We start from the raw sequence: 12,338 nt of genomic DNA, 5'->3' as shown, positions 1-12,338 counted from the left end.
GAGGAGGTCAGCATTGATGTTACTATATGGGAAGTGAGAGCTACGTGGCAGACCTTCCTTGACAATTTGACAAACTGGTTCTAATACAAAAATTACTACTTTCAGATAACCCAGGAAGAGCCACAGACATGAAGCGAGCTAGCATCGATACCATAAAGTATTAGTTGCACAAAGGCTCAGCATTATTGGCAATTGCATCCCACAGGATGCAGGATCCAGATTCATGACTGCTTCACTGGACTTAGCTCTAGTGCATCTACAGCCGGCGAAAGGCACAAGAGACAGGAAAAGCCACAACTGCAGGGCTGGTGGGGGAAGGGAGAAATCTTGCCTTTAGAAATACACAGTATTCACATGAGGAAAGTTTGGAAATAGCACTGCTCCTTGGAGAGGAAAGCCATATGCACTATATTCATAAAAAGCTGCAAAGCGAGAAAAAAATCCGAAGCAATAAGCATAGTTATGGGACCAGCTGTGTTGCCACATTTCAGCTAATAAACCCAGGCACAGAAATGGGAAACCTGAGTGGGACATCTGGGACAGTAGCTCCAAACTAAGCATGTGGGAACTGCTGCTCTAAATGGAGAAAAATGAAGGAGAGGAAGAAACAAAGCTGTGGTTTGGGAGAATCACAGACCACAGATCTGGAAGTGGCACTGAGAGCTCCTGCAGGGAGGCAGAGGCACTTCTGCTTGAATGGTTCCTGCCATGTACAACCACCTGCCTGGAGAAGCTCTGATGATGGAGAGACCACCTTCCCCCTAGGCAATCCTGACCTCTTCCAAGCTAAACCTTAGCCATTGCAAAGCTTTTCCTACTGTCTAGCTGAAAATTCCCTTGCCACAGTTATTTCTTGTCTTCACCCCCAACATGAAAAACAGTTTACTTCATCTTTTCTGTAGCAACTTCTATATGTGGAGACAGGAAAGGATGGTCCTCCATTTCTGCCTGTAAGTATTAACCCCCACAAAAAGTGTAACATGTAATTAAAGCCAATGGGGGTCTTGTCTTTCCTGGAGCAGGAACAGGTCTCCAGTTTATCAAGTAAATGTGCATGACAACAGCTACAGATTTGGAAAGTAGCTGTTATAAAAGCTACTAATTGTCCTCAACTGTAATCTTCAAAGCTCTTCTAAAAAGCAGTTATAGCTAGATGCTAAGAATAGAAAGGCTTCTAATCCTAAAACAAATTAAAATGAAGGAGAATTTTGCAGGAACTGCAAAGACAATGTTGCACAAGCACCACAAGACTGAGAGAAAAATGACAGCACAGCTCTTAGCTTGGTGGCTACAAGGACTGCAAAACACAGATGTGGGACTGTACAACATCATGGCACAAAGCTTTTGCTTCAAGAAGAAAAGACAGAAGTTTGGAGACCAGGCTTGGTTTCCTGGCTCACTTCTCACTCCAGCAGAGCTGTGGAAGTTCAGACCTTTGAGGAATGGCCCCTGAGCCTCTTAAGAGACATCTAAAAAGAGCAGATACAGTAACAACTCTTACTGATCACAAAGATATTAAAATGCATATACAGCATTTCTATTTTTTGGTGTGTTTTTCAGCAGCAGGAGGGAGAATGCTACATTTATACTTGGGCTGAAGAGCATTAAGTTTGAGGGGAGAGAGCCAGGAACTTTGTTGCCCTGAAGCTGGGACACAAACCCATCTTAGCACTACTGGCAGAGTTGACAGCAGGTTGCCATCAGGGCCATTCCCAAAGCAGAGCAATATCCCAAGAAGGGGGAAGAGCTTGCTGTTTATTTGCACAAGATGTTCAGAAAATTGCTGTGCTATTTTGAAGGGTTTAAATCGGTGAAATCTCAGCAGTTTTATAGCCATCTCCTCTGCTCTGCAAATCAAATATGAAACAATTTACCAAAGCCCTGCTAAATGAACAGGCGCACTCAAACAGACACACTGCCCATTTGCAAATACTAGGCACAAAGTTGTATTGCTCAAATTCAGCAGATATATTCCAGATTCCAAGTCTGAGCCTGTGTTTCTTCTGTCTTCTGGGTTTTCGCCCCCCCAAAATGAACTTAATCTCAAGAAAACCCCAGCATTTGCAAAATGCATCAATCCCATTTTATAGATGGGGAGACAGAGGCACAAAAGTGTGAGGTCAGGTCTCAAAGGATCTGTTTTCTAGCTGTCAGTTGTAAGCATTATTTATTCTCTGTCCTGGATGCCCTAATGTGAGCTGCAAAGGACATTTTAAAATATAACCATTCGAGATTTGGAGACTAATAAATCTAACCTAATGTTCATTTTATAAATATATATACATATTTGAATATATATGCTAGGGAAAAAACCCCAACCACTCAATGTTCTCACACAGCTTTCCTGAAATGACTCATTCCCTCCTATTCATTTGCTGTCTCACTGCCAAAACCTGTTCACCAACTGTCACCCTTCATTTCTGCTCTACTCATTTATCACCCCAAAATGATTATAACAAATGACTGGTGATGGCCTCATGACATTTTTTTTTAAAGCATTAGCTCCCATCTCTCTATTTTATACAATGCAAACCCCATATGATTGCCATTTGCAAGAGAGGACGTAGTGCTGGTATCTGCAGTTTTAATCAAGTCAAACCTAGTGGTACTTGTGCCACCGCTGTTGCTAAGGGGATGGAGCAGTGTCATACACCTGTAACTCCCTGCGTGCTATGCGATACTGATCTCAAAAAGAAAATTTCTGGAGAGGAAAAAGAATAATAAAGGTCAATCCCTAAACTCTTCAGTCCAACAGATGATCAGCGATGCTGAGTTTCCAGAGCTCTCAAATGTCACTTTCTTACTGCAGGCACGTGCACCCAAGCAACAGCTGCATTTAGGATGAGGAAGAAACGTTGGTTTTGACTCTGACCTAGTCAACCCATCAGCTACACCAGCACTCAGTGCCGCGAGTCCTCTCCTGGCTACTACCTTAGAGATAGCCCTCCCCGTGGTGTAAAGAGCAGCAGGTTCTGCAGCAGAGGCAGTGCCTCTGTGGCACTGGGGTGACTCCTAGTTTGCACGGGTGTGAAGGGCAGAACCAGGCACTCCGTACAGAGGAGCACCGCAGTAGCTAAAACATGGGGCTTTGAATCCCACTGTTTCCTGGCCCACAGGACTGAAAGCAGCGGAAGCAGCTCACACGCTCGTTTCTCCTGAGTTGATAAGCTGCACGTTGTGCTGTGCTGAAACTTACTGGAAAAAAACCTCGGGTGCTAAATCTCCGCTAGTCAGAGATATAATTGTCTCAAGTCACTTCTACCACATTTCCTCCTTCCTCCACTGGTTGTCAGCACTGTGCTGTGCTGCAGTGGTGTCCAGCTGCGTCCTCTGCCCCAGGGAGGCTGCCCTTGGCGTATCTGGAGGTGCTACTTGGTGAAGCTGCTCTGTAGCTGAGGGATGCTGTCAGAGCCATGCTCCTTTTAGGCCTCACGTTTCGGCAGTTTGAGCTCAGCTGGATATTGCTGGTGTCTGTCAAATCAAGGAAAGAAGCTGGGGAACAGAGTGCTCCCTCTTCCTCAGCAAGTACATGGGCACAATCCCACTCCTCTCACCCAGCAGAGTGACAAAGTACATGGGGCCTGTAAAAGACACAAAAACTTCCTTTCAAGCTGAACAGCAGGGATTGAAATTTTAGAGACATTTCATCAGAAAGTGCCATCTGTAAGCTGCTCCCCTCTTTCACTACTTGGAAATAGAAGGGAGCTCACCTTTCCCTCTCCTGAGTTGTCTAAACTCAGCCATCCTGCCAGGTTGCCGTCACTGCAGGGAACGCAATCTGCGGGACAGAGATGAGTTCTGCTGGGAGTCCCCTGAGCCAGACACCAGTTCTTCACCTGTGTTTGTAATGTGCGCCTAGCCACTGCCTCCTGATTCGGAGGGGATACAAATACAGGATTGTCTGCAGGAGGTCTCAGAATGAAAACAGACACCAAACAACACAGGCTGTCCCAGCTAGCAGTGCACATCTCCACAGGACATGCTCCTGCATGGCTTTCTTACAGTCACTTCATACTGAAATGGATGCCAGGAACCAACTTTGTCTCCTGACTCCACTGTCCCTGCGACGCTTCAGACCCTGGAAGTACTGCCTGGGTACCTGCTGCCCAAGAGCTCTGTCAGCTCCTGTATCCCCTTCTTGGAGGTGAAGGAAAAGACATCCTACCTAATACATCCCTACTCTGAAGGGGGTTGACAGCAATGATATCCTTGCACCCAGCAGTCAAAGCTGCTCTCTTCCTAACAAAACATATTTGGTTTCTCCTACTCTGCTCTCACCTCTCTTCTAAAAGAGTCCTTGGCTCTTTTAAAGGCACAGCAGCTCCTGGGTTACCTGTGGCTCATCCCCCTGCTCTCCTGCGGTGTAAACAGTGGCGTCCAGGACTTACCACATCCTCCTCCTCTTGCTAAAGAAGCCACTGAATTTTCATCTGCCTCTCTGCCTGGGAGAGAGTCTGATCCCTCGCTCCTTGAAGGGTTCTCCCACACAGCTGCTCTGAGCTCACCAGCCTGGACTCAGTGTTGTCATGGGTATGAAAAGATGGTGCTGGCAAAAGTGGTAAATTTTCTTAGGTACCTTTGCAAAGATGTCTGGTTTCTGCAGCTGGTTGCTGCCTTCCTCCCCAGAGGTGGCCCAATGTCAGAGCTGCTAAATATATACAGCTATGTAAATATTTTATTTTATTTCAGTCTTGTGATTATGAATATTTTAGCAAAACATTTTGCTCTTATTTTCTTCGCTCTCTCTCTCTCCCCCTCCTCAGGTAGGTGACCAGCTTGGAACAGTTTAGTGGCTAAAAACGGATGAAACATTCAAAATACCACGCACACCAACAACACCATGTTAAATGCATAAAGCCAGCTGAAAAGAAATCCATTATTTATTAGCTCTGTGCCAAGCTCAAAGTGCATTTCAAACTGGATTCTTCAGAGGTGCTGCTCTTGACTGCCTTGTTCAGCATACTCTTAACTTCAGAGGCAGAAAATTAATTATTTTTTTTCTGCTGATCATATATTCCCTTTAGCATTGTGGCTTCTAACCTCCAGGCTATGACCCCACCATGCAGCCTGAAGGCTTTGAACATTTTTCCTATTTTCCATTCCCTGTCTTTCTAGTGAAACAGATCTCTTCTGAGGCACGGTACCATTCAACAGCTCTTGCACCTCCTCTCTGAATCCTCAAGGAAAAAGCATAAAAGGGACTGGAATACACCTGACCCTGTTGGGCTGGGCCAACCCAGCCACGCCATTTGGGACACAAACACTCCTTATCAGGCACAGAGCTGCTGTGCCTGACATCAAAGACTTGCCCTAAAACACAGCCCACAGCAGCCTTCTGGCCCCTCTCCCCCACAAGGAGAGCCCTCAGCCCTGCCCTGTCCCTGCAGACACTCACGGCAATCCTGCTCATCAGACTTGTCCTTGCAGTCTTCGTCCCCATCGCACTTCCAGTTCAGGTGGATGCATTCACCATTGCCACACTGGAACTCATGAGCCGCGCAGGTGTTGAGGGCCTTGGCATCGTAGCCACACTTCTCTACGGACTCATCCGACTGATCCTCACAGTCCGGCTGGTTATCGCAGACCCACAGCTCTGGGATGCACATGCTGTTGTTGCACTGGAACTCATTGGGGTTGCAGGTCAGAGGGGAGCATTTTCTTTCATCACTGCCATCCCCGCAGTCATTGTCACCGTCACACACGAAGATGATGGAGATGCACGACTTGTTACTGCACTGGAACTCATTGGGAGAACAGGCTTGGGAATAAAAACAAACAGGTGAGCTGTGAGGTCTCCAACCTACCCCTCACCACTGTGCCAGCTTTAGCACATTAGGAATGTCTGAGACGGGGAGGGCAAGGGCACAAAAGCATTACCTTGGCTGTCCTAACCCAAAACATTTTTCTCCAATGGTAAACTACATGGCAAGGAGCAGGTGATGACGCAGTGGTCATCTCACCAGCTGTGCCACAGGATGCATCCTCTATGGGCCACGGGCAGCCCTGAAGAAGAAGGGGCAGCAGGGCTGCAAGAACTGTAGGTAGGAAAAGTGAGGGGCCAGCTGCAGTGTTGGTGTTGAGGCAAGAGCAGCCAGGCAAGCCCCGGTGTATGGGGTGACAGCACGGAAAGAGCGGGGAGATTGCAGGGTGGGATGGAGGTGTGCTGGCACGCGCTGGTGAACTCACACAGCGCTTCGCTTTGCTCTGTGCTGACATTACCAGCCTCCTGACTTTCACAAGCACAGAATCAGGTTTCAGGATTTCACAGTGTGCCTGGTTTTGGACATATTAAGTGGGATGTGTAGGGTAAATATTTAGTGAGTCGAGCATCAATTTAGCTGCAATCTGCCAGTAAGGCCCTTTACAACACACTGAGTGCCTTCCCTGGAAATCACAACTCAACATTGACATACAAATGAGGTGTTTGTCAGATAGGAAGCTGAGTGGAGTCAGTGCTCTACTCTGTAAGCCTAATGGACAGCTGAACCAGAGAAGCCTGCTCAAATTAAACTTTCAGGTACTCCAACAGTGTGCAGTTCAGTGTCACTTTATTTCATCAAGGTGTGGGGGAACCAAAACCCTGGAAGAAATTCTCCATAAGTACTTTTAGGTAGTTTCTTAAAAAAGAATTCTGCTTCTGCAGTTTCAGTCATCTATTGGAAAGTTATGGCTTTGATAAATTACAAGTACAATAAATATATATAAATAAATTACAAGGAACTTTTTTTTTTTTACATTGCACTTGGGAGTCTTTTTGTCTTCAGAAGCAGAACTATTTACTGTCCTATCTGTAGAGCCCCTATAATAAACCACACAGTTCAGAAGAAAAAAAGGTTTGCCTTCCTTGGTGCAATACCACCATGCACTAGCTATGACCCAAGCTCCCTCCAACAGGGATAAATGTTAATGAGAATCTCTGCTGCACACTGCTGTGTGCCCAACTTGACATCAATAATTAAATGCAACAGAGCGTGGTCACCAAAGAAGCACCTAGTGTTAGACACCAAAGTATCATCTGGTGCAGGCGGGTTGCTCAGGCTCCTTCTGTACTCAGTAGAGTATTTTGGATATAGAGAGATGCCCTCCAGATGCAACTCCTGCCACCTACCTTAGGATAAGAACTGTCCCTTGGAGGGGCTAAAATTTCTCCTCTCCAAACAGAGGGAACTGAGATCAGACAACTAATATTAGGAGATCAATCCCTCTCATAAGGACCTGAAATACGAGCACAGTCTAAAAAAAACCCCTCTTTTGCATGGCAGAATTGAGACCATTAAAATGCTCCGTTTTTTACCCAAATTCTGCTCTTTTTCTTCATTGAGCATACTTTTCTATCCTTATCCCATAACTAGAAATTAACCCTACTGATCAGTACACAGTATAACCTAACTCTCTTCAGATGATGCATAATATGGAACAGCCAAGTGGAAATTTAAGGTAACAGTTATAATTTTTACCAATCTATTTAAAAAGTAAGAAATAGGAATATTTCTAGGGCTATGTACAGATTCTGTAACAGATCAAGGCCGAGAAGAAATTGCTTTTCTGGCATTATTTTGATGAATCTCAGAAACAGATCAGTGAGCAAAATTTTGCATAGTCCTTCGATTCCTAATTTTTGGGCAAAGTTGTAATGGTTTGCACACTCCAAACATGCATTAATTTCCTTTCCCCCAACTGTAATGAGCCCATCTTTTTTCCCTTTGTGTTTTCCTGGTCCCACCTCCACCCCTCCTTCTGTCTGTACGCATTTCCCTTCAGAAATCTGCTGCATTGGCAAATTAACGATTGATAAACATATGTGTGGGATACAGACAATGGAAGCTTGCACAAAAGCTCCTCCTCTTCACCTACAAATCCCAGTACAGATATAAAATTACTGATAATCGCAGTCAGAAAATAGAAGCAGTTCAGGTTTTGTAACCTCTCATGAGGACTTTCTCAGTGAAGCTTGTGAATTACTAGCTAGAAAAATCGCATGGTCATGATTATTTTATTTCTTTTTAAAAATTAAATGTAGTGTGATGACAGCACTAGAGACTACAAGTTCTCCCTCCACTGAACAAGCACAGCAGTCTGGCTGTTGCTAACTCGTCCATCCCACCACCGCAGTCCTTAGGTGCGGATCAATCTTTGCAACTCACTCGTGCAGCTGAAGCCAGGGGCAGCGGCACCAGCACTGACAGGGCATCACCTGCACTGGGACAAGGCCTAGGAGAAGAGCAGCTCTTTGTGCTGGGGTCTTCCTGCCTGCAATTATAGCAGCCATACGCTGCTGGGACAACCAGTAAGACTGATGGGCTGCTACCACTGTGCCATGACAAGGAGGCCGCTGGACAGCCACCAGAGCTGTCACAGGGGCCACTGCAGTGCATGCACTAGCAGCCAGTGACAGTGCCAAATGGGAGCACGTAGTTCCTCACTACAGAAGGCTGCTCTAGGCACCTCCTGGTGAACTCAAGAAATAAAAATGCCCTTTTCTTCATTTACAGACCTAATGACCATCTTCAGGACAGCTCAAATGGGACAGTTCCTTCTGAGTCTCCGTGTACAGCTGGCTCTCCTGCTGGCCATGGGAAGGCAGATAATATCCCAATTCTTCTTACCCTTCTGTTATCCTCTCTGACAGCTAAAATCCACAGGGCGTGCCAGGATAAAGCAAAGTCTGCAGCTTCCAGCCACTCAGGGACTTGCTCTGTCACAAACAGGCAACAGAGGAGAAAAGCTGCTTACAATCCCTCTGTACCTAGCCAAGAGCCAGCATGCTTGTGCTCTTCGAGGCCCCTGCTGTGTGGTTTGGTACTGGTTTGAAGAATAAAAAGCAGCACTACAAATTATCTTACATAGCACCTGAAGAGATGAGGATGAGGAAGTAAAGTCCCAGGGACAGTTTACTTCACACGTCCTTTCATACATCTATCAGGGTATCTAGGTAGTCCCATCACTACAGCATTTCACTGCCTCCAGAGCATTTCAATAGAAAATGTGCAAATAGTAATTAAATGATCACTGGGGTATTATTTCTTTGACTTGAGCAATTTGTTTGCATTCTCTGATTTTGCTACCTGTCCTCCTGTAAGCTTATTTGTGCAAAACACAGGAAACAAATACTAGCTTGTTTTCCTTAGTGCCAAAGACATTAATAAATGTCATACTCCAAGGTGCAAAACCTACTTCAAATATGAAGTGATCCTAGTAGAAATCTGGGAAATGTTTGTCAGGAAGAAGTGTTTAACCAACAGGCTTCAAAGCAGTAAGCAAGCATAATTACAAAAGCAGTTTTGTACAGTACTGTAATTTGTTAAGGTTCTTCACAGTTTTAGGAAGCAAAATATGACATCTAAATGATAGTGTACACGTGCTTTGGCCTATAGACAATATATACCAGAGATGTTCTGCATTAATTTCTGCCTTGTACTATATGCCAACACAAAGAGCACAACTGTCACAGTTTTTGCCTCACAGCCTCCAGCTGCAGTCTTGTCACATCTCTTGAGGAGAGTAGAGCAGAAGCAGCCTTTGGATAGAGGAAGTTAAAAAAACAAAGAGAGAGATTGCAGTTGTGGAGTTAGTGTTTCAGTACCGGCTGGTTCTCTTTTGCCCGGAGCCAGGATTTAACCAGAGGCTTTAGTGAGTAGTCTGGTGCAGCAGGGACAATGTTACCTCAGGCGCTGCACCAAAAAATTAAGATAATTCTACCACATGCTTTTTAAGTGCTTATAGAGAAAAGTAGAATGCTCTAAAGATACAGGGCACTGTTTGAAGACTGTAATTTCAAAAAATATATATTTGTACATAACGTTTCTACAGTGGACATCTCTACCAAGCATGGATCCTCAAATCTGGATAAAACTCAAAATATGAAATAAACAGGATATACATCATTAATAGGAGCTGGGAATTATGTACAATAGACTATAACTGCTGCCACTGCTAATCTTTAATTAACGATTTTCTAGCTCTTCAGTGAGAGTCAGATTCATCTCTCTCCTGCAAAAAAGTCAGTTCCACTTGAAATTACATGAATGGCTTAAAGAAAGATAATTATTTGGTAAAATTTGTGGTAAAGTGGATAACAGCAATTACTGATGCTGAAGACAAGAAAGCAAGATGAATTATTACACTGCATTTTTCTGACACCCTCCCCAAAGCAACTTAAAAAAAGTGTGGCTCAAAATTTCTCGTTTGCTTAAATCTGATAATGGATCTTCTAAAGAAGGCAAAGGATGATTTGCACAGAGTAACATTTGCATTGGGGAGGGAGAGATTTGCTGTTGATTTATCACCGCTTCAATACTGGCAGGAGAGGCTGGTGGACTTCAGAAACTCTCCTAAGCAGTGAGGTTTAGGATCTGAGCTCCACATGGCTGCAGGAGTGGAATGCCTGAGCTCCATCTGCCCAGGTATTCTGCATGAAGTGCAAACCCAGCTACCACAACCCACATAAATTAATTTCCTAGTTGGACCATGGATAAAGATGTCACAGAGTCCAGACAGGCTAAGTTAAGTTGGAACTCCCAGGCCAATTACCAATGCTGTTAGTTTTATTTAACTAGTATTTATTTTCAGGCTTAATTGTATCTAAATTATTTGTTTTGTCTGCAGACAATTGGTGTGCTTACCAAATATCTAAATATTTCATACAGATCTTTTGTCAAATGCCAGTCCTTAAAGCACGGATTCATGACTAGAAGGACAAGGTTCCCACGGAAAGCTGCACTCCAGGAAGGACAGCAAAAGAGATGGAGGTAAATGAAGATGACCTTGAAGCGCATTACTCTGAAAAAATGACAGGCCTCCCATGGAGGGAATAATGCAGCTGAATTGCAGTCTCACTACTAACAGTGGTTGTTGCTATGGTGATTGATACCGAAAAGCCCATATAGACGAAGACTGCAGAAGGAATAGTAATTCCTGATATTGTTCAAATCACTAATGTAGCTAAGGAGCCATCTCACACACTCTTGCAAATGAATATTTGCATGCGTTCACTGCCTTTGCCACACTGCTCCCCTCAAACACAAATGAATTATTTTTCCATTCTCTGCAGCAGTATTTGCATAGTATTAGTTAATTATAATGGAGCAACCAGATGCCAAAGCCCCTGCTGATAAATAATAGGTGGTTCAAAAAATGTATTTTCTGATTTAGAATTATTTCCCAAGAATTATATTCATTCCAAGTGGTTTAATTTTCTGAAAATAGAACTAATTATGACCCCACAATTTACAGGGAGAAGCAGTTTATGTACAAAAGATATGCACACTCTGAATTTCTTTCCTGTCTTTAATCTTACTTATGTGTAATAAGGTTACTAACTCATACTTGCAGTCTCCTCAATTTTACTTCACACCAGGAAAGTATTAGGAAGTTTATCAGAAGTTCTTCTGGTTAAATGATTGAAAATGACTTCAAAATAAGAACAAGTGAGACCAGTGTAGAGGGTTTGGGGGTAAAATAAAGCAGCCTGGGAGAAAAAAAAAAAAGGATGGTCAAAAATGCCTAAGGTTGATACTGTGCTTTTTGCTAAAATCCAAGACACTCCATGGGGATCTCATGGTGATAAAGACATTATTATTACTCTTTTGTATTCTGACTGGAATATAATCAGCTGAATTAGATTGGAGATGTTTGGCACTAGCCAAAATTTAAATGGAAAAAAAATATGCTGGGATGCGTTTAGCGGGTTTCTTTTCTGACTTGAAAATTGGAACCTGTACGGGACAAGCTCACTCCTATTCCCTCAGACATGACTCGCTTATTAAAACGTCAATTTTACGAATTACACCAATTTGGCAAATCTCTCAGAAACATCTGATAATATCCACGAAACTAGCAGCTGCTCTAATATTATCACACAAAATTCTGTATTTGTGAGGAATATATAAATGTTCTTCCAGCAACCAGAACAGCATTACTGAACAGGGCCTTGATCCTGCGACAGTACACACAAAAACCACATTACTGCGTACGCCGACCTCTTGGATTCAGCAGACTCCCTGTGGTTATGACGATTGCCTGCACAGAACTTTCTGCATGTCCAGGAATTAATTTTGCCATTGCAGAGTTTAAATCACAGATACGTTGCCAGGAAGGCAAAGATCCATAGATCTCGCCTTCCATCCATTGGGCAGACTTCCACTCTGTGCTCATCTGCTGATAGAGAGACATGAACTGCCTTATTATACCTGCCTGTTTTCTCCATTGCTTTATGGTTTCTTATGTCCAGCTCAGGAGAGAGACTTCATCAGAATCTTAAAAGCTACACTTCAGTCACACTGGCAAATGACGGCACAATTTGTTTTATTCTCAGAAAATTTGCAAGCTCCGTTTTTCTT

At 43.9% G+C, this 12,338-nt stretch overlaps 1 protein-coding gene across 2 annotated transcripts in view; it reads right to left on the bottom strand.

Moving 5' to 3' along the window:
* LRP8 (LDL receptor related protein 8) overlaps positions 1-12,338 on the bottom strand; it is a 195,075-nt gene that overhangs the window by 19,765 nt on the left and 162,972 nt on the right. For both annotated transcript variants that reach the window (XM_075155731.1, XM_075155732.1), the window contains exon 5: positions 5,396-5,758. In XM_075155731.1, the coding sequence (XP_075011832.1) occupies positions 5,396-5,758 (363 nt within the window). The remainder of the gene's footprint in view (positions 1-5,395; positions 5,759-12,338) is intronic.

Source organism: Calonectris borealis, chromosome 8 (assembly GCF_964195595.1).
Source record: "Calonectris borealis chromosome 8, bCalBor7.hap1.2, whole genome shotgun sequence".
Taxonomy (NCBI): domain Eukaryota; kingdom Metazoa; phylum Chordata; class Aves; order Procellariiformes; family Procellariidae; genus Calonectris; species Calonectris borealis.
This window is presented reverse-complemented; position numbering and strand designations above follow the sequence as displayed.